Source organism: Natator depressus, chromosome 20 (genome assembly GCF_965152275.1).
Source record: "Natator depressus isolate rNatDep1 chromosome 20, rNatDep2.hap1, whole genome shotgun sequence".
Taxonomy (NCBI): Eukaryota; Metazoa; Chordata; order Testudines; family Cheloniidae; genus Natator; species Natator depressus.
This window is the reverse complement of record NC_134253.1, coordinates 27256359-27283858: the sequence shown is the minus strand read 5'-3', so window position 1 is coordinate 27283858 and position 27500 is coordinate 27256359. Positions and strand designations below refer to the sequence as shown.

Genomic DNA, 27500 nt, shown 5'->3' with positions numbered 1-27500 from the left:
TCCCCCCCACCCCCGACCCAGCCCCTCCGCCTCCCCCCCCCCCACCATGGAGGACCCGTCCCGGCTGCTGGCGGCGGCGCACGGTGCGGGGGTCTCCCTGCCCGGGGGGATCCCGCCGCCCCCCTCCGCTGGAGACCCGGCCGCCGCCGCCGCCCCCCCGCCGCCGCCCCCGCATCGGCTCCAGCCGGGGCCGCCGCCCCCCGGGCACCAGGATACTGGGGACATCCTGCAGCAGATCATGGCCATCACCGACCAGAGCCTGGACGAGGCGCAAGCCAGGTACCGCAGGGGACGGGGGTGTGCGGCCCTTCGGGTCCGAGCCGCGCCTGCGGGGAGGCTCCCTAGGCGGGCGGCGGGGCGGGGGGTGCCTGGGCGCGGGGCTCTGAGCACCGAGGGTGTGACTAGGGGACCTGGAGGCTGGCCGCCGTCTCTGAGCTTGAGGCTCTGGGGACTGAAGGGTCTCGAGTCCAGGGGTTTGTCGGCATCAGGGCCTGGGCTGCGTAGGGCAGAGTCTCTGGGGGCTGGGTACCAGGATATGGCTAGAGAGGCTCCAAATGCTGGAATCTTGGGGAGCCAGAGTCTGGTTCCAGGGGTGGCAGTGTGTGGCACTGAAGTGTGGGGTGGGGTAGTGCCTGGCATCTGCTGCTGGCGTGCTGAGAGCGCCAGGTGCTCAGGCTCCTGGGTACTAACTTCCCTGCCTGTTTCCATCGCCCGTGTTGCTTGTGAACCTGTGTGCTGGGCAAGGCGTGAGGCAGCCTGATTTAGTTTCACAGAGGAACTTTGCTTAAAACGGTAGAGTGAGTTATAGTGTTGAGACCCTGGTAATGTCTTAGGAGCAAATCCTCAGTATGGGGTTACAGTTTGTTTAAGGGACTTTAGTGCTGACAGTCCTGGAGACTGAAGTTCCCTATATATCTGCAGGGCAGGTACAGTTCAGGCAGCAATAAAGCAAACTTTTCTCAGGCACTGTTTATCTAGCAAAAAGAAAAGGAGGACTTGTGGCACCTTAGAGACTAACAAATTTATTTGAGCATAAGCTTTCACTGAATGCATCCGATGAAGTGAGCTGTAGCTCACGAAAGCTTATGCTCAAATAAATTGGTTAGTCTCTAAGGTGCCACAAGTCCTCCTTTTCTTTTTGCGGATACAGACTCACAGGGCTGCTACTCTGAAACCTGTTTATCTAGTGTGTCTCAGCCCTGTCCTGGAGAGACCCCCACCTCATGGATGATGCAGGCCATTTTTTATTGGCCCCTCATTCTTTGGCTGCTGCTGAGACTGCTTTTGGGGCAGGGGAAGTTCAATGGTGGAGATTTTTATGATATAGACACTTATCTGCTAGGAATAGAGCTGAGACCCATGAGTTTTTCACACAGGTTACTTAATGAAGTCACCTAATGGGAGTGTCTTTGACTCACTAGCTGTAGTGGCACTAGTGACCTAGAGATGGAAAGTTCTACATTCTTTTACTGATTTCCTGAGCCACCACATTTTCTTTTTTCAGTTCTCCTTAGAGCCCTGACCATGGAGGATTTGAGGCTGTGGATCTAATTTTTGAATTTATCACTTGCTAGTTCTGCTCAGGGGAAGTTTTTAACTAGACTTTTTTGTTCCCATGCCAGTAAGAATAAGAGTGTGGAGACTTTCAGTTTGCAAGATGAACAGTTAATTTGTATATTGACTGAGAGGTTCTTGTACCTTTGTCCTGTTGATAAGACTGTGTAGCACTTGCATATAGTGCTGTAGAGGTGAGTTGAATTCTTAGAATTATTTTTTACAAGCTAGCCTGTCTTAATTAATGAATTGTCCTTTCTCTGCTGCAGATAGGGGTTCAAATCATAGCTCCAGTCACAAGTGAAAATTATTTTTTCTGTCAGTTGCACAACTACTGCTTAATTTGGCCTAGGAGTAGAATAAATGCAAAGTTGTGATTGCAGCTCAGGATTTAAGTGCCCTGGCAGAGAGTTGTGTGTGTGGTAGGGAGAGAGGCATGTGCACACAGGAACTGAATGGCAGGTGTATTACATTTCAGGTCTAAGGTGTTTTGACAGAGCTATGTGTGAGCAGTTTTCACAGCACCTGCCTGCGCTATGTCTCACTTGGGTGAGAACTAACTGTACTTGTGTTTTAAAGAGAGAAGCCTACCTGAGGAGTACATTGTATTCTGTGCATATTGTGAATAACATAACCTGATGTAAAAAATCAGCATATTTCAATATCTTCTAGTTTATTTTCTCTGCCTTAGAGGTGTCTGTACCCCTGATTGGCTCTCTGTAATTATATGTTTTGCTTACTTGGCATGTACCAGTTGTAAAAAGTACGTAGACTAGAGGAAGCAGTTTGGAAAGGAAAGGATTGTAAAACAGATCTGGCTTATAAAACTAGCAAATGAATACTCATGCATCAGATTCCAGACATTGATTTGTGACTTTGGTTAGGAGTCTGGCTGACTTTCCATTATAAATTACCTAAACCAAGGTTTATTTACTCTGAGAAGTTTCTTTGGCCTGACATTTAAGCCTTGTCTGTGCTGGTGTCAGCTGCTGAACTGGAGCTGAAAATGGTTTAACTTGCAAATGTAGACAATGGCAAGTCATGGTCTGCACTGTTTCAGAAACTGTAGAGCAAGGTTTTAACTACAATTTTGGAAACCATGCTGCAAATGGTTTATCCAAGTACACAGAACTACTGAAAATAAACCCCAGGCCCATAAACATGTTTGGTATGATCTGAAGATAAGTACTAACCATATAGTTATTGATTTTAAAAAGAACGATGATGGTGGGGCTTCCTAGGAGAGAGTTTGTAGTAAAATTAGAATTTTCTAGGCTGTATTTACTGAGGAAAGAGATTCTACATTATAGTTTTTCAAACAATATTCTGGACTAGTTTGAGTCAGAGGGACTCTTCAGAGGTGCTCTTCTGTGTTCCCCTTATGCCTGTTGAAATGAAGAGGGGAAAAAAAAATACTGAAGGGGATGCTGCTACTATTTCAAGCTCCTTACATATATTCCATTACTGGTGGTGGTATGAGGCTTCCCCTAATATGCTCTCTTCTTACCAGTCACTGCAACACAAAGTTAAAGCTGTCTATAGTTGCTTCATAGTAAGTGCATGCACAGATTAATGTGTATGTCACACACGACACTGCAGTTCTGTTTGATTTTCAAAACTCCCTCTACAAGAGAGCTGATAAAGTTGAGTGCTTAGGAAGTTTCCTTGTTTTTTCCTGTAAACAATAATTTAATTATGGGATCCTAGTGCTTTTTGTGTAGGCTAAATTGCTTTAGCTATTTTCAGTGTTTTTAGAAAACTGAAACCTTTAGAAAAAATTTTAGGCACAAAGTTTTTTGAAGGCTCAAACTTTATAAAAAGTGCCCTTGCATATTAGATGATTGTGCATGCACAATACAGGTTCTTGCATTATAGACAATAATGGGTCCATCTGTTTAGTCTACTTGCAAATGGAGAATCTTGGTAAGAAGGCCTATATGTCATTGTAAAGAAAGCAAAGCAGCCCTCCTCAAATCCAGTGTAACTAGTCTCACAGATGCTTCAGGGATGTTAGGCAGAGTGTCCTGGAATACCTACCTATCTGCAAGATGTCTTGGCCATGATTTAGCACCAGATGTTTCATTTGCTAGACTTTTAATTTTATTCCGTATTAAAAAATCTGCATATTGAACTGTACTGGGTTTCAAATCCTCATAGCTTCACTGGGGCCTCTTGAGTTTCAGAACTTTCATTGTTTATATTCTAAATTTTAGACTGCAAGCTAAAAACTGAAGAGATGAAGTTTTATTTAAAATTCATCTGCCAAAAATTACATTATGTAACCTGCTTAATATCAATGTTAATCAACTTTATCATTCTACAAAAGAATAAATATTGGCCATATTAGCTATGTAATGACTTCTGGACAGCCTGTTTCTGAGAACTTATAACACATCTAGCTTATGTAGTTTGTAAATCAGCTTTTTTAGCCCTATTTTTATGGGAGCAGAGTTTTAAGGCCTGGAATTGGTGGTATGTCATCAAGCAAGGACAATAGAATCCACTTGGCTTTCTTTTCAGCTGCCTTTGTTCTCAGGCTGCTTGTCTGTGGGTAGATATTGATCTGCTTAGATATCTTATAATGTGCATTATGCTTTTCTTGGTTCCGTGTATTGAAGTAACCTGGTCAGTGGACTTCAACTTGTGATATTTTGCTTAATTCTTGTATTGTATTTGAATATTTATTGGAGGCTTGCAGCTACCTGTTGTAAATGTTATTGGTGAGGGATTGTAAGGAAATTGAGTAAACTTTTAAGACCTTACCCATAGCTGGAGTACTGCTATGTAAGGAATATCAGGATGAGCTGTATTTAATAAAGAAAACTTCTGAAAAAGGGGTTACTCCCAGCTCTGAATGTACTTTAATTAAATAATTTAAAAATTACAAAAGGGGTCATCACAGAAGGTGGTGGTGGAGGGAATTTTTAAAGGCACAAATGGCAGGTACCTAACTCCCAACTTCCAGTGGAAGACAGATGCCTTATTGACATTTGTGCCTTTAAAAATCTCCCCCAGAGAAATATAAATTTATTTTTTTTTAGTATCCTGTTCCCCAGTAGTTCCAGAGAGATGTTCTAACAAACTTTGTGAGGATGGTTCACAGTGTGTCTGGAAGCTAAGATGTAATTGCAGCTGCATGTCTGGCTATAACTGAGAATATGGCATGACATTTCAGGTGAGAGATACACCAGAACTGATGCCATTGCTATCGCTTCAGTGAAGTACTGTGGTACATGACAGGTTTCAGAGTAGCAGCCGTGTTAGTCTGTATCCGCAAAAAGAAAAGGAGTACTTGTGGCACCTTAGAGACTAACAAATTTATTTGAGCATATGCATCCGATGAAGTGAGCTGTAGCTCACAAAAGCTTATGCTCAAATAAATTTGTTAGTCTCTAAGGTGGCACAAGTACTCCTTTTCTTTTTGCGAATACAGACTAACACGGCTGCTACTCTGAAACCTATACTTTCCCCCCTTCCCATACTTTCTGTTTGGATAAACAAGGACAGAAAATGAGGTGGTATCAGTCTCAAACACTAGAAGCATAATGTGGCTTCTATCAAAGTAGAATGTATTTTAGGTTGTTTGGAAAAGTAGATGAACATTCTAGTGGGGCTTGAGTGCCCCTCCAGCTACAGCTGTGTCAGAATGTCTATTGTAAACCCCTTTCTTTGATAGAATTACATGGGAGCATCAAGGTCAGGTATAGCTCATAATATGCAAATGCTGCTTTTAATATATTCACCACAAACATAACCGCTCCAAAGAAGCAGTTAATGTCTGCTATGATTTCATACTAAGGATGCAGTCAGACACATTCTGCATGATATTCCACATTGTGAATTTATAAGTAGTTACATATGATGTGGCTTCTGGCACTAGGTCCTCCTGCTTGCACAGAGGTGTCCCCTTAACAGACAACCAGCCTGCTCTTGGTCCCATTAAGGCCTACTCCTTCTTAAAAAGTATCTCTGCCTTTCATCCCTCTTGCACAGAGATCCCAACAATCCTCAGGGTGCAATTTCTTCCATTTCTGTTCTAGGGGAAGGACAGTCTCCTTTTGTTTGTAGACTGATACTTGTGTTGAGTTTGATTAAACTGAAAGAAACAATATTTGATTTGATCAATGGTAATTGAGTTCTGTTTTGTTTTTTAATGTTCAGAATCTGTATAATGTAAAAATGCGGATCTCTCTCATTTTGGATGGACTGCTTTGTTAGAGCAATTGGAAGAATATTAATTCAGAAGGCAGCCATTTGTTGACTACATCATATAAAATATACTTTCGGTAGAGTTTAACTTCTATTTTGCTTCTGCCAACTACAAGCAATTGAGTATTTCAGTTATTCTGGTAGAGAGTTTCTCTTGATGACCTTGAGAGAACTGTGTGACTAGAACTTCTAAGTGTACATTAATCTTATTTGCTCATTTTTACAAATACATGGAATCATTTTTTTATAAACCTTGGCAGTCCTGCCTCTTTCCCCTTCCACTTGGCATTCATCCTTGCTTTCTCTCCTTTTCAGAAAACATGCCTTGAATTGCCACAGAATGAAACCAGCTCTCTTCAGTGTGCTGTGTGAGATCAAGGAAAAAACAGGTGTGTTGTTGGAATTTTTGAATGATTTTTAGAAAGTTGGGTATCAGACATGAACATCTCCTGGGTCAAGTGCAATTGAGATATGTCTTTACCGAGTGATTTTTACAGCTTAAGGCTTTAATGGTGATTTCCTGGCCTAATGTACTTCTCTGTTGGTTGGAGATTATTTGTAGCTTGCTTCCTACACTGTAGGCCGTGCCCTGATTTGAAGGAAATATTACTGCTCACTGCTTTTGATTTGAAAAACAAAATAAAATGTAAGCATTACAATTATAATCTCTGAGGAGACGTGTGTAGGCATTCTGTTAAAGACATTCTCTGTATCTGGTTGTCACCCCTTTGTGTCTGTGTCATGCCATTTCTTGAAAGAAAATGGTCCCAAAACTGTGGAGGGACTAGGAGATTAACACTGGAAAATGAACTAGACCTCAGAAAAGAGAGGCTGTGAGGAGAAGCAGAAGATAGATGGGGAAAGAAGACAAAAGCTGCAGGAAACTGAGTTGACAGGTGGATTATGTGACTTATTTTCTTTGTGAGGAGGAATGGGGTTGTTAGGAGCGAGTGGATTTTGATTTTGGCCACCCAGTGTATCAATTGTTCATCTATAAACTCCTGGGCAATGATGTAGGGATGCTTTGTTGTGTAAACTTTTGAGTTTACTTAATTTGGATGCTATATTAAAGGACAGTTGCTTGTAGAACCTGTTTAATTGTAGAAAATGTGTTCTTTATTATAGGTTGCTTAACATTAATATCCTAATACTGCCCTTGGTACTGAACCTGTACTAAAAAAATAACTTGTAATTTTCTTGTATGTCACTTTTGTACCATATTTCCAAACTAAAGGCCATCTAGTTATATCTTCAATGATGATCTTGGCATCAAAGGCAGTACGTGATACTAAATAAAATGCAACACACTCACACTTTTGTGTGAAGAGAATGTTATAATTGACGTATTTTGAGTTCTCATAGCAGCAGTTTTCTTTTGTTGTAGGAAAATTTTAAAGGAATAGAAATTTGTGAACAGTTATGCTATAGTCTCTTATGTCTGTTTATCCTATGTGGTTTTTTCCTTTGAGCAGGAGCTAATCTTAGAACAGCTAAAAGGAAACTAATCCAAGCACTGCAGCACCCTTTTTATTTGTTTTTCCATGTTGGGATTTGCTTGTTCTGTGTTATAACCTGGAAGTTTAACTTCTATTTGACTTAAACATATTTGTAACAGACTCCAATACCTTGGCTACACTGGATTTGTTTTGGTCTCATAGGTTTTTGAATGTCTGATGGTCTGTCTGTTCCTTATTTAAATTATGGAGAGCAGATGTTATGGCTTCAAGCAAATAAAAGCCTGGACATACTGTAGCATAAGGTTTAGGCTTTCTTTGTGACCCAGGCGCACAAGCTTCCTTTCTAGTTCAGAATCAGTTTAAAACATGTTTGGCCCCCCAAACCTCTCTCCCACATTCCCTTTGTTACTGTGCCAGTGTCACTCACAATAGCTCAGGATAAGCCATGTGCCCCTCCATTGAGCAGCCAGCTGGAAAGTGCAGAGAAATTCTGCCCAGAAAGTGCTTTTTAAAAAATACTTGTAAAAGTGACTATTCTTCTTTGCCAGTTAAATTGATTTATGCAAATCTAGCCTTCTCTCAAACTGTTTGAATTCTGAATTGTATGATTTATTTTTATATTTTTCTTTTTGGATTAAATAATTCAGTCACTGTAGTTTGTAGAGTGACATTTTTATTTATATACTTCACCAGGAAAAATATACTGAAATAGATTTCACTTTCAAGTATGTCGTAGATACACACAGTCCACATGCATTTATTGAAGGTACATCTAACCCAAGCAACGTTTTGGGGGGCAGACAGTGCTCCCTCAAGGAGCACAACAGCACATTGCTCCACTGAAGTCCATACTAACCTCATTCACAATAACATCCACTTAATTCTTTTGAGAACTGGCAAAAGTACTGTTCTGTCTTAGAATATTTTAAAAACCTGTTGTTAATAAATCTGTCTAGCAGACTCTTTTCTTGGTGTTCAGCTGCCATGGACATCGGATGCTTGACTCCAGAAAGCTATGCTTATCCAAATATAAAAGCTGTTTATAGCTTTAATGTCCAGGTGTGTACATCGATGGAAATAAAAGCAAATATTATCCTTGAGGATTTTCTTTTCCTGACTGATTGCAGCAAACACCTGAGTTATGATGGATTTCGAGCTCTTTAGGGCAGGGGCACGGGCACTGTCTCCTTATGTGTTTGTACAGTGCCTAGCAAAATGGGGCTCTGGGCATGACTGCAGTACAAAGAATCAATAAGTATTTTTGTTTAGCAATTTATAACACATACCATTTTTTCCCCCTCCCACTGACTGCAATATATCCTTCCTCTAACATCCCAGCTGTTCAAATAGGTTAATTCAATTTGTACTTTTTCATTCCATTACAGAACTTGGCAAGTGGTGTGGGGCTAAATGGGTGTTTTCCCTTTGTCCCTGGGTTTGTTGACATTCCTACATTGTTGTCTTGTTCCTTAGCACTCAGAACCATGCTGGCCTTTTTCTTCCTTCTGAATTAGTTTTCTTCTCCTCTGTGGTGGAGAATCTACAAGACCTTCAGATATTGACTTTTAAGAAAGCTTTGTCCTGTCACAACACTTGAGACCAGGAGAGGCAACTTTGTTGTCATTCCCCAGAACTGGGCTCCCCAGGGTGGAGGTGGGGGTTGAGGGCTGTTCTTCGCAGAGGGTCATTGGCTGTGGAATTTGCTCCCTCTTGTGGCTAATGGTAGCTTGGATTTGATAGCCTTCAGGGTGCAATGGGAGGCCCATTTGTTAAATGATGCGATTATGAGGGTTTCTCTCTTGGTAGCAGTAAGGGATGGCTTGAAGTGATGTGTGTGGAGATTATTTTTTTTAAAAACAAAGTTGTTTGGCTACCGAATGCCATTGCGATAGGCACCAAGTCTTCAAATAGATAAAATGTGTGCACTTTCTACATGCAGTTAGTGCTGATTAGTTAGTCCCAGTTCCTGCTGAGAGCCAATTAATTACTCTGCAGTTCTATTTTTAAAAATGACTGTGAAAAAGGAATCTTCTTACTCCATAGATTCCCTCATGTCTCATCAGAATTGTTTATTAAATTCCAGTCAGTCAGCACCTGTACAACCCTCTGACTCCCAGTGCCTTGCGCTGTGTGTAGTCATTTTATACCTGTACAAAGTGGGCCATTAAGACCTGCATTTTCAAATCCACCCTATCCCTCTTCTTCTAATGCTTTAAAATTCAAAGAGGTTAACGTTCAAGGTTCTGTTCTTGTGTGCTGTACAGCCAATAGATGTATTTACCTCTAGCTTTTCTGCTCTGTTGCCACGTGGAAGAAAATCTGGAGAGGAAAACAAGCCTAAACAAATTGCATATCATTTTTATTTTGGCATCAGTGATCTCATACAGTTCATTACAGAACTGCAGATCTTTAATTAATGATATGTAAATATATTGTAATGATTGCATTTGCATATTGAGTGAGGTTTCAGTACCTTAGGTTGTGATGTATTTTAATTAAGGATTAATTAGAAGTGATGGGAATTTCATTGGGCTTAGTATAATTATTTTACATTTTGATGAATATCTAGTGGGTGTTGTGCTGGGGAATGTATAATACCATGTTAGTGTATATGACAGCACCAGTTTAAAAGGCTTTATGATCCTGAAGGGTGTTTGTTAAAAGCATTCATAAAAATGATGGATGGATAGTGAAAGATTTGGGCATACTACTAAGCCCGGACAAGTCTGAGTCATGCTTAAAACATTGAATATGTGGTGCTTAACTACATAAGCAGAATGACAGAACATTTACTTAGAATAGTCTAGTTATCTGCTGGACAGATAGACAAAATGAATAAATTAGTCTTCATTTATATTTTGTATCAAAAACTAAAGTAGGAACCCATGAATTATATTTTTCTTTTAGTCACTCATCCTCTGGTACTGTACATGGTAATTACCTTTAAGAGTACCGTACAACTTCTAGAAAAAATCCAACTACTCCCACTTCAGTTCAATAAAGTCTTGAGACACAACCCCATAATAATGTTGTTTGTTGTACATCTTAGGGTTTTAAAATGCAGTACACACTAGAGTAGCTGCAACTTAAAAAATGTGTTGATCTTTTTGTCCAGTTTGATATGTTGATCACTTATTAAGGTATTGATACAGTGATGAACAAATTGATCTAATTAGTATAGTGGTCCAGTGGGCTACCAAAAGGCAAAACATTGCTAACCCACCTCTAAACTGAAGTGACCGAACCAATCCACACAATACCATATGGGGAAAATGATGTGGGATACCCATGTTAATTTAGAAATTTGTGATCGTATTAGTGACTTTTTTTTTCTTTCTAATATTTGTGTGAGACTAGCCAATTATGTCTTTACTAGCTTTGGGAGATTGATCAGATTGGGCAAACTCAAGCTAAACTTTTTGGTTTTCGATTTGTCTCCATCAGAGAAAATAGTGCATCATCAATTGTCATTGCTTTTAATTAATCATTGTTTAATGCCAATGAAAAAAGGCTTTTTTTAGGGGGCTTTAAAGGTTCATTTGTGCTACAAATGTCCCTGATTGTGCAGGGGGAGGAGCATATTGACTAGTGGTTTTTAATGCTTCCACTTCACTTCTGCCAAGTCCTGAAGGCTAGTGTTGTCTTGAGGAGACCAAGATTGCTATTGGGGCAGGGATGAGATTGGCCTGAATTTTAAAAAAATCAAAAGTAAGAGGAGATTCACCTGTTTCTTAACAGACTCTAAAATCCTAATATTGTTCTTGTGTCTCTGTCATAGGCTTGAATTTGTTTAAAGAATCCTTAGCTTCTTGTTTTTCTACTGCTCCAAACACTTTCTTTTTTTGATAGAAGACAAACCAGTACTAAATCCAGATGGTGTCAACTGAAATGACTTACAGGCAGCTTGTGTTATCTAAATACCCTTCCACACGCTGGATTTAATACCACCCTATAAAGTGGCTGTGCTGGTTATGGTTTTGTTCATCCAATCATCCTCTTCCATGATTACTGGCTCTAGAGGGTTGTTACATAAATGAATGCAGCTTTTGTTCTCACTGATTTGAACAGGCTGCTACGTGCAGCAAATTCTTGGTTATGAATTCTTCAGATAGTTTTGAATGAATCGGACATTTTTTATTAATACCAAAAATAACTCAAATGTTAAACTAGTTGAAGAGGGATGTTGAAAGTATTAGGCCTAAAAATTGACCACCTATGACAGCTGCCCAGTGAAAGTCTGACTTTGAGGAGTTTAGTTTAATGGCTTTATTTAACCATTTAAAATATCTGATCTTTGGGGCAATTATATGTATAATTTAAGTGAATTTCAGTTAAACCAGGAGTTGTTTAAAATATAGTTTGCGTAGTAGGCTTTAAAAAAAAAAAAAAAAACTCAGTCGTAATGCTTAGGTGTAATCATCTTGACAGAGTTCCATTAAATAAACATTTGACTTACCAGAGTAGAAGTGCAGCCTACAAAATGTTAATGATATTTAACTCCTGTCTACTTACTTGTGACTTACTCGAGTCAGCCAACTAAATTCTTCCCTTGAGACTCTACAAGCATTTCATACATGCATGTCAACAGTTGACTTGAGATGAGCCTATGTGTAATTGATAACTAATGTCTAATTACTATAATTAGACAAGTGACAGAAAATTAAGCTGCAGCTGGGAACTTGACTCTAGCACTGAGGCAGATTCTGATATGCAATATATACATATGGAAAAGGGATTGGCAGAATTGCTTTCAAATGGCAAGTGAGACCCAAATATATCTGCTCCTCTTAATTGCATTCGTACCTACCAATCAAAATACTTTAATGTGAAATTTAGCCAAGATTAGTTAGCAAATGAACTCTGGCTCACTTGCCCACGTGGTTGCAGTCCCAGTGGCCAACCCGTAGTTCAGAACTATTTGGAAATAGAGAACTGGCATTTAAAAAAAAAAACCAACAAACTACAGTTTTTTCCCTCTTGTTTCCACATTACAAAAGTATCTATTCAGTAATGGTGCTGTTAGAGGAACACTTTTGTGTATGATCTGCAATAAAAATATGCTTTCCTTTGTTTTAATTTCTGGTTAAAAAATATGCAACAGTTTCCCTTCCTTACACTCCTTTAGCAGAATTCCCCACTCATGTTTTAACGGAGAGCATCTTTTCAGTTTGCTTTTCATTTTCTTCTTTCTGTGGAACTGGTTTTGTTCCATTTTCTATGACTGAGTCTTGGAACGAGAGGCCAAGGAGGGTGAATTATAGAAGTCAGAAGAACAGACTTACTAGGTTGAAAACCTAGTGAGAGAGTAAAACAAAGTTGAGGACCATGAAACTGCCAGCTATGGGTTGCAAGGCAGTGTATGCTACATAAATGGTGTTTCACTATGCATATACGTACTTTAAAACCATTTAAAAGTGGAAAAAACTTTGCCCATTCTCTGGAGTTAATGCCAGTCTGTTTTGCCCAAGATTTTGTGTCTGAAACTCTTCAGTAAATACACTGTTTTAAGACTGAATATGTAGTAGGGGAAGTACTGTATCTAGAGGAAATGGTGTATCCATATCAGTCTGTTACACACACTTTCTTGCAAAAAATATGCAAAAATATAAGATGCAAAAATTAAGAACTGTTTTCTCTAGGTGATCTGAAAGGAATTCAGGACTATTTTCTGTTGTTGGAAGATGGATTTTTTTTCTTTTCATAGAATCCTAGAAGATTAGGGTTGGAAGAGACCTCAGGAGGTCATCTAGTCCACCCCCCTGCTCAAAGCAGGACCAACCCCAACTAAATCATCCCAGCCAGGGCTTTGTCAAGCCAGGCCTTAAAAACCTCTAAGGATGGAGATTCCACCACCTCCCTAGGTAACCCATTCCAGCACTTCACCACTCTTCTAGTGAAATTGTTTTCCCTAATATCCAACCTAAACCTCCCGCACTGCAACTTGAGACCATTACTCCTTGTTCTGTCTTCTGCCACCACTGAGAACAGCCTAGCTCCAACCTCTTTGGAACCGCCCTTCAGGTAGTTGAAGGCTGCTATCAAATCCCCCCTCACTTTTCTGCAGACTAAATAAGCTCCGTTCCCTCAGCCGCTCCTTATAAGTCATGTGCCCCTGGCCCCTAATCATTGCCCCTAATCATTTCATTGCCCTCTGCTGGAGTCTCTCCAATTTGTCCAAATCCTTTCTGTAAGTGGGGGCCCAAAACTGGATGCAGTACTCTAGATGTGGCCTCACCAGTGCTGAATAGAGGGGAATAATCACTTCCCTCGATCTGCTGGCAGTGTTCTTACTAATGTAGCCCAATATGCCATTAGTCTTCTTGGCAGCAAGGGCACACTGTTGATTCATATCCAGCTTCTCATCCACTGTAATCCCCAGGTCCCTTTCTGCAGAACTGCTGCTTAGCTGGCCGGTCCCCAGCCTGTAGCAGGACTCTGCACTTGTCCTTGTTGAACCTCATCAGATTTCTTTTGGCCCAATCTTCCAATTTGTCTAGGTCACTCTGGACCCTATCCCTACCCTCCAGCTTATCAACCTCTCCCCACATCTTAGTGTCATCCACGAACTTGCTGAGGGTGCAATCCATCCCATCATCAAGATCATTAATGAAGATGTTGAACAAAACCGACCCCAGGACCGACCCCTGGGGTACTCCGCTTGATAGCGGCTGCCAACTAGACATTGAGCTGTTGATCACTTCCTGTTGAGCCTGACGATCTAGCCAACTTTCTATCCACCATATAGTCCATTCATCCAATTCATACTACTTTAACTTGCTGGCAAGAATACTGTGGGAGATCGTATCAAAAGCTTTCCTAAAGTCAAGGTATATCACGACCACTGCTTTTCCCCATATCCACAGAGCCAGTTATTTCATCATAGAAGGCAATCAGCTTGGTCAGGCATGACTTGCCCTTGGTGAATCCATGTTGACTTTTTCTGATCCTCTTCCTCAACCCAAGTGCTTCAAAATGGATTCCTTGAAGACCTGCTCCATGATTTTTCCAGGGACTGAGGTGAGGCTGACCGGTCTGTAGTTCTCCAGATTCTCCTTCTTCCCTTTTTTAAAGGTGGGCACTATATTTGCCTTTTTCCAATCGTCCGGGACCTCTCGCAATTGCCTCAAGTTTTCTAAGATAATTGCCAGTGGCTCTGCAATCACATCAGCCAACTCCCTCAGCACCCTCAGATGCATTGCATCGGGCCCCATGGTCTTGTGCATGTTCAGCTTTTCTGAATAGTCCTTAACCTGTTCTTTCACCAGTGAGGGCTGCTCACCTCCTCCCCATACTGTGCTGCCAAGTGCAGCAGTCTGGGAGCTGACCTTGTCTGAAGACCAAGGCAAAAAAAGCATTGAGTACTTCAGTTTTTTTCCAACTTTTGCTGGAGTTGTGTAACTTTAAAAAAGTTAAGCAACTGAGGTTCAGTTGACATAATAGAACTATTTTTTATTAAAGCCAACACTGTTATGTGGAGCAAGATTTATGGTTTATGGAGCAAGGTCTTAAGGTTTTTATGTTGACACCCTGGTCCTGTGTGCGTGCCCTTGCTCTACTTTTTTGCTGGCAAAGGCAGAAAGAATAGGTTCGGGGGGCACACTTAAGAGAACAGTTTGACTACACTGGCAGTTTAAAATGGTATGTTGTCTTTTCGCTGTCTGCATGGTTTATAGTTTCTGTATGGTTTGTAAAATATTGTGACTCAGCAAAAGTTAAAAGTTAGTTTTTATTGTAGTATGCGTGTTTTCAGAATTGTGAATGTTGGCTTATGAATTTCTAATTGTAAACTAATCTGGATTTTTATTTATATTGTTTCAGTATTTTGTAATCTGTGTATATTAAGTGTCAGTATACTTGTTAATCAGGATCCTGGCCTTGCCTATAGTGAAAGATGGTCCCTTTGCCCAACTGCTTCATAATTATGGTATCTTCTTCATCTTGAATCTATGTATTTAAAAAAAAATTGTCCTTGGTGTGTGAACATTATAGGATATCAAATCTCTGAAGCTTTGCAACCTTCAGTCATTTAAAAAAATTGTCTAGCACCTACTGTTCTCTTGAGACTAAAAATTGTGGTTAACAAGCAAAGAATTTGAATTAGAAAGAATTGAAAAATGTTTGCATACATATATTGCTCAATTGGCTCAACTGCCCTGCAAGCTCTTATTTACAGTGGAGATTGGCCCCAATCAGCTGTTGAGACAAAACACTGTTGGGAGAAGGAAATGATTATATATTTTTAAATAAACATGTTTAAACAAACTACGTATGTAGAAGCATGTAAGTTCATAAACAGCTCTAAAGCTTGGCTCTCTTGCAATTAGTAGAGACTTATGTACAATTCAGACATAAGTATAGGACTGTTTTGGTGGTTTTAGACTATTCACAAAGTAATACCTCTAGGTCTGATTCTAATGGAAATTCAGAGGTGTCAGACTTGGTGACATAAAATAGACTAGGCAAAATTCATCCCTGTTGTACTGACTTCCATAGAGGTTTGTATTTTTGTGTCATTCTTTTCAGTTACATGTCTAGGAATAAAGCAATTGCCATGGTGTATCAGACCCAGTCCAGTATTTTGTCTCCAACAGTAGCCAGCACCAGATGCTTCTGAGGGGGCCAATGGGGGCGTTATCTGTTCCATGAAGTTCTCAACCTAACCTCTAATAGTTAGAGATTAGTCTAAGATCTAAAGCATGAGGTTTTAAGTCCCTTCCAACATTTTTTTTTAATGTTAATTACTATAACTCAGTATATCCTTGTTATATATATAAATGTACAATCTCTTTGAATTTTGGTAAATTCTTGGTCTTAGCAGCATCTTGTGAATTTTGAATTTGTCATCTTTCAGCTTCGTTAACTGTCCGATTTTTTTCCTTGTACATGAAGACATTACTCTGTTAAAATCTGAAGAGAATATAAATAAATCACTAGAGTTAAAGCTGACTTTTTCCCTACTTTGGAAATAACCTGTTGATCCCTGTTTATATTTATCTAGTGTTAAGTATTCGCGGTATTCAGGAGGAAGATCCCCCCGATGCTCAACTTATGAGACTAGATAACATGTTGCTGGCAGAGGGTGTCTCCGGGCCGGAGAAAAGAGGAAGAGGAGGACCTACGACTGTAGCAGCAACATCAGGTGGCTGTCCAAATGACAATAGCATTGAACACTCTGACTACAGGGCCAAGCTGTCACAGATCCGACAGATATACCACTCTGAGCTAGAGAAATATGAACAGGTGATCTTTCTGCATGGAAGAGTTTTTATCATCTCAATTAAAACAAATAACCGTTTTTCCTTTGCTGTTGGTTGTAAGCACAGAACAGGGAGTATAATCTATTCATATAAATGCAAGGATGGCAAATTCAATTAAAAATCTTTCAGCTCACTATGTTAGAATAAGACTAAAATGAAAGGACTTTTGACATTCATTAAACTTGCCTGGTCTGATGTCTGAGCTAACTGAAAGATTATATTTGTTGCAATACTTTTAAGAGGAAATAGAGGAGTAAAGCTAAATGTGAATTAAAATATTCTGGATTTATTCACTTACTGGGGAAATTAAACCGAACTTTAGGGGTACTTTATTGTGTGTGTTGATTTAATTTATTTTCAGGCGTGCAGTGAGTTCACCACCCACGTTATGAACCTTCTCAGAGAACAGAGTAGAACAAGGCCAATTTCACCAAAAGAAATTGAGCGCATGGTGAACATAATCCATGGCAAATTCAGCACTATCCAGATGCAGCTGAAACAGAGCACATGTGAGGCAGTGATGATCTTGCGCTCACGATTTCTTGATGCAAGGTAATAAACAAGCACAACCCAATGGCAACAGCTATTGGCTCTGACCACATTTTCTGATGTGTTTGCTTGATGCCAGTAATTATAAAACAGTTATAATGCGTGTATTTACAACCTTGAACTAGTGTAAATATCTTTAAATACACATCACTGGTCATGTTATGAAGTATGCTTAGTTATCATTAATATTACAATCTTTAATAGCTATTAAAGTCTGTCTTGTGTATTTGCTGAAACAATATAGAGTAGATTTCAGAGGAGATGAGATGAGACAAATCCCTGTGGTATGTTCTTTAACTCTTTTTAGCAGGAAGAATAACTATTGTGTATTTACAGGCGTAAACGGCGTAACTTCAGCAAACAGGCAACAGAAGTACTGAATGAATATTTTTATTCCCACCTGAGTAATCCTTACCCCAGTGAAGAAGCCAAAGAAGAGCTAGCGAAGAAGGGTGGCATCACAGTCTCGCAGGTATACAGTGCTTTATTTGAAATTGCTCTCATTGTAAAGATGCTTTTTTATTTTAATAATGTGTGGTTTTTGTAAAATATCAGTAGTCCTCTGTCATTAGGAGACTTGTAGTTAAACTCTCATGGTTCATTATTACCACCTATTATGGTGAAAGATGCTTTTATGCATCCTAGATTTTGTTAGAGGCTGTATGGCAAATTTTTCCCTCTAACCTTAGTTTAAGAGTTACCTCTGGTGGTAACCTCAATAACTACTAGGAGATCATGATAGTTTGGTCAAGTATTGACAGGGATGTTTTTCTAGGTCTCCAACTGGTTTGGTAACAAGAGAATCCGGTACAAAAAAAATATGGGGAAGTTCCAGGAAGAGGCTAACATTTATGCAGCAAAAACAGCCGTGGATGCAACAAATGTGGTGGCCCAGGGTAACCAGGCAAACTCCCCATCAACACCAAATTCTGGTAAGTAAGGAAAAGCTGCCTCTAAAATATGACAGGTTTCAGAGTAACAGCCGTGTTAGTCTGTATTCGCAAAAAGAAAAGGAGTACTTGTGGCACCTTAGAGACTAACCAATTTATTTGAGCATAAGCTTTCGTGAGCTACAGCTCACTTCATTGGATGCATACTGTAGAAAGTGTAGAAGATCTTTTTATACACACAAAGCATGAAAAAATACCCCCCCCCTCTCCTGCTGGTAATAGCTTATCTAAAGTGATCACTCTCCTTACAAAAAGAAAAGGAGTACTTGTGGCACCTTAGAGACTAACGAATTTATTTGAGCATAAGCTTTCGTGAGCTACAGCTCACTTCATCGGATGAAGTGAGCTGTAGCTCACGAAAGCTTATGCTCAAATAAATTCGTTAGTCTCTAAGGTGCCACAAGTACTCCTTTTCTTTTTTCTCTAAAATATGGTATTTCTCATGTTCCTACTTTGAGAAGCCTCTATAGTCCAGAGCCAGAGGCTTCTCATTCTCGTTGCAAATGGCCCTCCTAGTCTTTATACCACCGTGTCAGAGCACCACAAAGGATAAGAGCCTGTGTGTGTGTAGTGACACTTCCGACTAATCATATGGACATGTTAAAGATACAATTGAAACTCATTAATTCTCTCCTTCCTAATCTGTCCCACATAATTTGTGCATTCCTGACCATATCTGTCTCCTCAGGAAAAAAATTAGTAGCAAATACTATAGGGAAGCCTCATATTATACTTCTGAGGGCATTATGCATCAAAAAATTAAATTCTGCACACAATATTTTAAAATTCTGCAAATTTTATTGCAAATAAATGGGGAGCACAGACCACTGGCTGCACAGAGGTGGGAGAGCACTGCACCACACCCCACTCCAGGGACACAGACTCAGTGGTGAGGTTGCACCCAACCCTGACACAGCGCAAGGACTGAGCCTGCCCCAGAAACACCCCAGGGCACTGCCCCTCCATGCCAGGTGCACCAGGTGTGGGCAGGCAAGCTCAGCAAGGCAGGATACAAGTGTGGAGGGGCTTAGTGTGGGGAATCCAGGTGTGGGTTGAGAGGGTTCTGGGTGGGGCACTCTGGGTGCGAGCAGCTCAATGGGGGATCTGGGTGTGGGGGGATCTGGATGCACAGGGGCTTGTTGGGGGGGAGTTCTGGGTGACATGATGATGGGACTCTGCAGGGGGGTTCAGGTGAAGGTGGTTGGGGCTCAGCCGGGGGGGGTCTGGGTGTGTGTGGGGGGGATAGAGCTCAGCAGGGGGGTCTGAGTGTGGAGAGTCAGTGGGGGTGGGGCCCATATGCTGGGGGAATGGGGCGCAGTGGGGTGGGGATCCAAGTGCAGCTGGTTGGGGCTTGGTAGTGTGAGGATCTGGGTGCTGGTGGCTCATTGGGGTGGTCCAGGGGCAGGGGGAATGGGGCTCGTCAAGGGGGGTTCTGGGTGTGTGGGGGTGAGGCTCGGTGGGAGGGTTTGTGTATGAGGGGGTCTGGATGCACAGGGGCTGGGCGGATGTGGGAGCAGCTCCCTTTACAGTGATCCTTCCCCCTGCAGCTGAGGAGTGATGAGTGCAGGAAGCATGGGGGCGGGGGAGAAATCTGGGGGTGGGTCTGACATGGCCCTGAATGCTGTGCAGGGGGAGGATGGGACTTCCTCTTTTCAGCCCAGCCAGAACTAGCAGCTGAGCCCGGCACAGAGTAGGAGCCACCAGCCGAATCTTTCTCAATCCCACCCCCTGCCCCACAGTGATTTACCTCTCTGCCGGCTGTCTGGGCACCTGAAACACACTGCTGGGGAGGGTTGCATGACCACTTTTGTGGCTTCATAAGAGTGGCCATACTGGGTCAGACCAAAGGTCCATCCAGCCCAGTATCCTGTCTACCGACAGTGGCCAATGACAGGTGCCCCAGGGGGAGTGAACCTAATAGGTAATGATCGAGTGATCTCTCTCCTGCCATCCGTCTCCACCGTCTGACAAACAGAGGCTAGGGACACCATTCCTTACCCGTCCTGGCTAATAGCCATTAATGGACTTAACCTCCATGAATTTATCCAGTTCTCTTTTAAACCCTGTTATAGTCCTAGCCTTCACAACCTCCTCAGGCAAGGAGTTCCGCAGGTTGACTTTGTGCCAAGTGAAGAACGTCCTTTTATTTGTTTTAAACCTGCTATCCATTAATTTCATTTGGTGGCCCCTAGTTCTTATATTATGGGAACAAGTAAATAACTTTTCCTTATTCACTTTCTCCACACCACTCATGATTTTATAGACCTCTATCATATCCCCCCTTAGTCTCCTCTTTTCCAAGTTGAAAAGTCCTAGCCTCTTTAATCTCTCCTCATATGGGACCCGTTCCAACCCCCTAACCATTTTAGTTGCCTTTTTCTGAACCTTTTCTAATGCCAGTCTATCTTTTTTGAGATGAGGGGACCACATCTGTATACAGTATTCAAGATGTGGGTGTACCATGGATTTATACAAAGGCAATAAGATATTCTCCGTCTTATTCTCTATCCCTTTTAAAATTATTCCTAACATCCCGTTTGCTTTTTTGACTGCTGCTGCACACTGTGTGAACATCTTCAGAGAACTATCCACGATGACTCCAAGATCCTTCTCCTGATTAGTTGTAGCTAAATTAGCCCCCATCAATATTGTATGTATAATTGGGGTTATTTTTTCCAGTGTGCATTACTTTACATTTATCCACATTAAATTTCATTTGCCATTTTTGTTGCCCAATCACTTAGTTTTGTGAGATCTTTTTGAAGTTCTTCAGTCTGCTTTTGTCTTTTAACTATCTTGAGCAGTTTAGTATCTGCAAACTTTGCCACCTTGCTGTTTATGCCTTTCTCCAGATCATTTATGAATTGGTTGAATAGGATTGGTCCTAGGGCTGATGCTTGGGGGAACACCACTAGTTACCCCTCTCCATTCTGAAAATTTACCATTTATTCCTACCCTTTGTTCCCTGTCTTTTAACCAGTTCTCAATCCATGAAAGGATCTTCCTTCTTATCCCATGACAACTTAATTTACCTAAGAGCCTTTGGTGAGGGACCTTGTCAAAGGCTTTCTGGAAATCTAAGTACACTATGTCCACTGGATCCCCCTTGTCCACATGTTTGTTGACCCCCTCAAAGAACTCTAATAGATTAGTAAGACATGATCTTCCTTTACAGCAGGGGTGGGCAAACTTTTGGCCCGAGGGCCACATCTTGCTGTGAAACTGTATGGAGGGCCGGGTAGGGAAGGATGTGCCCCCCAAACAGCCTGGTCCCCACCCACTTCCCACCCCCTGACTATCCCCCTCAGAACCCCCAACCCATTCAACCCCCTACTCCCCCCCGCTCCTTGTCCCCTGACTGCCCCCTCCTGGGACCCTGTCCCCTGACTGCCCCCCTCAGAACCCCCAACCCATTGAAGCCCCTCTTCTCCCCCCCCCCCCCGGCTCCCTGTCCCCTGACTGCCCCCCGACCACTATCCACACCCCTGCCCCTGACAAGCCCTCCGGGTCTCCCACACTTATCCCACACCCCCGCTCCCTGATAGGCCCCCCAGACTCCCACGCCTATCCTGTCCCCTGACTGCCCCCTGGGACCCCCTACTCGCAGCTGCGCACATGCCGCCACCTCCTTACCATGCTGCTCAGAGTGGCAGGAGCTTGCAGCCGCGCTGCCCGTGCGGTGGTGTGACTGCAGGGGAGGGGCTGGGGACTAGCCTCACCGGCCAGGAGCTCAGGGGCCTGGCAGGACGGTCCTGCGGGCTGTAGTTTGCCCACCTCTGCTTTACAGAAACCATGTTGATTTTTGCACAACAATTTATGTTTGCAATTTAAGGCTTCCCTTTGCTTCCCCATCAGAAAGCATTTTTCTATGGGGGACATTAATTCTGGGCATGTGCAGTGGTGCAGAATTCCCCCCAGGAGTAATATTACCAACAGATATTAACCAAGAACTAAATATTTATTACTTTAAAAGTTATACTACAGAAGGCTTACTAAGATGTTACAGTACAAAATATTTCATACATCAAATCTAAGTTAAATGTGTCAAATGGTGATCCATTATCCTTAGATATTTTGTTTGCTTACTTGGGTAGTTTCAGTAGACCAGTGAGACTTTCCATCAGCAATGCACGTTAGTGTGGCTTTACTGAAGATTGTCAAAGGAAAAACCTGAAGAAGTGTTTTTGCATCAGGGAGTTACCATCACCTCCTTTTAGACGTGACTAGAGGAGTGGAAAAACTAGATCCATTTTGTAATGTTAGAGGTTTAATTTGGTGGTTTAAAAATAAAAAGACTTTACCGCTTTCCTCTTTACAAATGTGCCCTTTGCAGGGTTGTCACACTATCATGTGACATGAGAGGTGTGTTTTATGGAGGATTATATCCAGAGCCTAATTTGTAATGAAAGAGGAGCCAGGGCTTGAGCATGCGTGTGCTCTCTCTCTCTCTCCTAATCTAATCTAATCTAAAACATTCATAACTGATACAGCAAGCCCATATGTGCCAGGGCTATGAACTGCCAAGCCCAGAGATGCTGGGGCTCAGCCCTGGCACAAATTAAACACTGGTTATATCTCATAGACCCAGGTGTGTGTATCATTCCTCCCATCAATGTGTTATACCTTTGGGACCAGATCCTTGGTGCCCCCCCCTTCTAATTTTTTCTATTGGAAGCTGCTCACAGGGCAACCACAGGGAATTCCCAGGGGGCATGAAGCCATGGGGGAGGGGACATGGTGGCTTGCATGCCAGCAATCCCTAGCTAGCAGAATGGTCCTTAGGGGAATACTGCTTTTGGCATGGCTGCTCTGCACTGGGGACGAGTGCAGAATGCATTTGAGGCTTAGTCTCAGAAATATGCATTTCTACCTCTTACCACCACACTTGGGTCTTGCACTGTGTGCTGCTTAGCCAGACCCAAGGATTGGCCTTTTTATCTCTGTTCATGTTAATTGGAGTTTTGTTTTGAGCACCTATTAACTTAATTACTTAATTTGAATTCTAGGTTGTAGACGAGGGGCCAGATTGTGAAAGGTATTTAGGTAACTAAAGATGCAGATACGTGGCCTATTGGGATTTTCAGAGGCATCCTGATGCTGAATGCCCATTGATTTCAATGGCAAATTTGGCACCTGGATGCTTCTGAAAATCCCACCAGGCACCTGTCTACATCTTTAGATGCCTAAATACCTCTGAAAAGCTCAAGTGCAGCCCATGTTCTAGTAATCTCTGTATCATGCCGCCTTTATAATGGTGTATCCTTAATACTTACCAAACAGGGGACCGTGTATCATGGACCAGATGGCTTGTCTTTTGCCAATAAAGAGAGTACTTGTATCAGTTTGTTTCTCTTATATAACCTTTATTCACTTTCTGAAGGCATATACTTGCCCTGGGTATCTTTTGGTGGTGGTTGAAAGTTGCCTTTTTTGTATGTATAATTTTTTTTTTAGTTTTCCTTCAAACTTAAGATAATGTAATATTTCTGCTTTAGAAGAAAGAGCCAAACAGTTTCTCTGCATTTGGCTAAATTTTTATTCTTGCTTTATTTCAGGTTCCTCTGGCTCTTTTAAGATGACAAATTCTGGAGATTCATTTATAAACTTGCAGTCACTGACTTCCTATCAGAGCTCCCCAGTGGGAGCCAATGTGCAGTCACAGGTAGGCGTGTGGGAGAACTGGCACGTAGCTTCGTCAACAAGGCAAATGTCTCATTTGGTACATCTCATTTGTATATGGATGCAAATAGATTCAAATTTGTAAAATAACTGGTTTTGCACATTCAGTATTCACGTACTTTAATGAGGATAGAGTAGTGATTTCCCTCCCCCCCCCCCCCCCCAAATCTCGCCTGTATTAGAACAGTACTCTATTGGTTAGATTTCAAGGAATGATTAAAGCTGAACAAAGTTGGGTTTTTTAATGTGGAATTTGGAGGTGGGCGGGGAACCTTTTAAGGACTCTCTTGAACTTTGGATTTATAAACTCTAAACTTGGGGACTAAATTGATCTAAAAGTGATCCCATGTATCATAGAAGATTAGAGTTGGAAGAGACCTCGGGAGGTCATCTAGTCCACCCCCCTGCTCAAAGCAGGACCAGCCCCAACTAAATCATCCCAGCCAGGGCTTTATCAAGCAGGGCCTTAAAAACCTCTAAGGATGGAGATTCCACCACCTCCCTAGGGAACCCATTCCAGTGCTTCACCACTCTTCCAGTGAAATGGTTTTTCCTAATATCCAATCTAGACCTCCCACGCTGCAACTTGAGACCGTTACTCCTTGTTCTGTCATCTGCCACAACTGAGAACAGCCTAGCTCCATCCTCTTTGGAACCCCCCCTTCAGGTAGTTGAAGGCTGCTATCAAATCCCCCCTCACTTTTCTCTCCTTTGTAGAGAAAACAGAACCATGAAGGCAATTCCCTTCATACAAGAAAACCACTTGAGAGGTGCAAGTTAAAAGTATTTGGCCCTCTACATCTTTCCTTGCCACATGCTTTAGGCATTAGAATGCTGTGTTATCACACTGCTTCATTTCTTATCAGACCATTTCCCTTGTTGTCACGGAGTCCCTGGGCGATGCTCTGGAAGTGCTCCCCACGAAGCCAGTCAGGATTCTGGTGAAGTCTCCTCTCTGTGAGGAGACTGTCTTCAGGGCAAGAAGCTCACGTGGCTTCCACCTTCCTGGGTCTGACCTTGGAGCATTCAGTATCCTCTGCCCCTCCGTGCGCTTCCCGCACTGAGTTTACCCAGGCGGGGTCCTGAGGAAGCCAGAGGGTCCTGCACCCCAACTTCTCAGTCAGATGTGACTCTTAGCCAGCGAGTAAATCAGTGGTTTATTAGATGACAGGAACATGGTCTAAAACAAAGCTCGTAGGTACAGAGAACAGGACCCCTCAGCCGGGTCCATTTTGGGGCGGTGGGGGGGGGGGGGAGTGAGCCAGATAACCCTGTCTGCACTTCACTCCATATCCCCAGCCAGCCCCCAACTGACTCCTCCTCCAGCCCCTCCTCCTCTGGGCTTTGTCCCTTTCCCAGGCCAGGAGGTCACTTCATTCCTTTGTTCTCCAACTCTTTAGCTCTCACCTTGCAGGGGGGAAGGGCCCAGGTCATCAGTTGCCAGGAGACAGCGTGTCGGCCATTTATGTTCACTGGCCCTTTGCTCTGCAAGAATTACATCCCCTTGTCCCACCACCTAGAGACTTAAGAAATGCCTAGGGGAAACTGAGGCACCCCTACAGTATACAGAGGAAACATTAAGAACAGTCACACTTGTTAATCCCATCCCATATGTGGTCTTGTTACAGATGGATTCCTTACATCATGTCATACACCAGACAGGAAGATATGACACCATTGTGGGGAATCCTTTGTATACGACGCAGCGCATTGATGTAAGGAGCTTGATTTCACTTTCAGTAGATAAGTGAATTTTTTAGCAGGAATTAGAGAATGCATTTCTTATTACACACTACCCCTTTGTTTCTTAACATAGTTATAAATTGCTGTTTGTTTATAAAAAAGTGATTTCCAGAACCTAGTGGTCTTCTGCTATTCCTGCTCTACCCCCCAGCCACTAAATGATTGCCTGGGTAGCTAAAGGGACTGGCTAGCCTCTTTGAGCTACTCCAATGGAAAGGCTATTGTCTAAGACGGAGGTCTGCAAAGTGTGGGGCGTGCCCCCTACGGCAGTGTGGAGGGATGCCTGGGTGGGGTATGGTAGGGTCTGGGCCAGTCTCACCCAGCTCCTCCCTTACCCAGCTGCATCCATGGCCCCCAGTGCTGCGCCTGGCCCCGTCCCCAACCTCACTGTGGCTCCAATCCTGGGCCTGCACCAGCTCCCAGCCTTGGCCATGGTTCTGTTCCTGGCCTGGGGATGAGGCTGGGGGCAAAGCTGGGGATGGACCCGTACCTGGTCGCAGGCCCAGATGCTGGCCCCAGCCCTACTCCCAACCCTGGATCTGGAGGGAGGTGGGGGCATGACACTTAAAAGTTTGGGGACCGCTGGTCTTAGCTGTATTGCTTTAAAAAAATCCAGTGGGCTATAAAGGAAATGGCATGCTGAGACCCCCATGCTGAGCCTGGCACTAGCATTTTCCTTGGCTTATGAGAAATTCCTATCTGGAACACACTGCTTTACAAGCACAACAAACTTCATATCAGTCTCAGGCTAGCTAATGACCTGTAAATGTTAGATTCTCCTGTGGGTTTTTTTTTTTAATTTTGCTTGGAATGTTCTTTACTGTGGGTGGGAGAAGGGGCCTGATGTGGCAAAGAAGTTAATGCACCCATCTTTCACTTCTGGAGATACAGTTAAAATGCAGGCATAGGTCACCAGTGAGATTTTGGTGCATCATGTCCTAGTCTCAGATTGATGCATATTACAATTTCTATCTGGAATAGAAGCAGCTGGTATGGTGCAGGTGATGGTACACTTGCACAGAAGAGGGGTGTGTAGGAGGAGCTTTTGCATCACATGTCTGCACTGAGCCCTGTTCTAATTGTTTAATTCCTCACTTTCACAAGCACAAAACTGTTCTATTGAAATGTGGAAATATGCTAACTAAAATAATTTATCTTTTGGATGCAAGTAACATCTTCAGGGTTTAATGACAATAGTTTTATCCCCCGTTTCAGGCTAATGGCAGCTGGCAGGACGCTACCACCCCTTCATCAATCACTTCACCTGCTGGAGACCCTGGAAGTGTTAATTCGGATGCGTCTAATTAAGTTTTTAGGACCTATTGATGAGAGGAAAGAGGTCATTAGTGTAATTTGTCAATGTTGCTCTCTTGCCAATACTATTGTTTATACAACTTGACACACAGCTAATTACCTCAGAAAAACCCTGGAACCAATAGAAGATTGTGATCACAGTGATACCTCTCTACCTCTCAGCATGACACAGTTGAGTTCTTTTTACTTCTGCCCACTGGGATGTGAAATTGTTTTAAAAGAACTTGCTTCATTTTCCTAACCAAATTCATTTTTTAAATATCAATTTTATGGTAAGAATCTGAAAGTATCTCTTCTAAGACTTGGCATTTGTCTCAGATTTTCCAGTTAAAGTTGACTTATTTTAATTTCCATAAGATTTTTTTTTACTATGAAATTTCTGTTCTAGTTGATAGTTACTAACAATTAAACCCCCTGTATTGTAATTGTACGCGTTCTCTGTATTGTAATTTTGTATAGGAAAACAAGCTTTTCTTTTCTTAACTCAAATTCATTCTGAACTAATTAACCAGAACAGAACATTGCTTTACCAAAACTTTCATTGGACTTTGCTATTGAATAGGAACTTCCATCTTTTGTGTCATTTCATGTAGTTCTAATTTAATGTCTAGTGTAAACTCAGACTTCCCTGTGAATAGATTTTGTGCATTTATGAAAATGTTAATACAAAGTCCTCATTTTCAGTTGAAATTTTATCAAAGATAATAAACTTCCAAAGCCTTTTTCCTTCCTGCCTTTTCATGAGCCTCCCCTCATCCTTATGGGCTTGCTGGTTAGTAGCAGCTTAG

At 42.1% G+C, this 27500-nt stretch overlaps 1 protein-coding gene across 1 annotated transcript; it reads left to right on the top strand.

Moving 5' to 3' along the window:
- Positions 1-46: 46 nt before the first annotated feature.
- On the top strand, positions 47-27450 carry PBX4 (PBX homeobox 4). The gene is made up of 9 exons (XM_074935798.1): positions 47-279; positions 6079-6152; positions 16219-16460; positions 16839-17029; positions 17363-17498; positions 17802-17958; positions 23532-23638; positions 25284-25370; positions 26614-27450. The coding sequence occupies exons 1-9, from the start codon at positions 47-49 to the stop codon at positions 26704-26706; spliced, it is 1320 nt and encodes a 439-aa protein (XP_074791899.1). The 3' UTR covers positions 26707-27450.
- Positions 27451-27500: the final 50 nt, after the last annotated feature.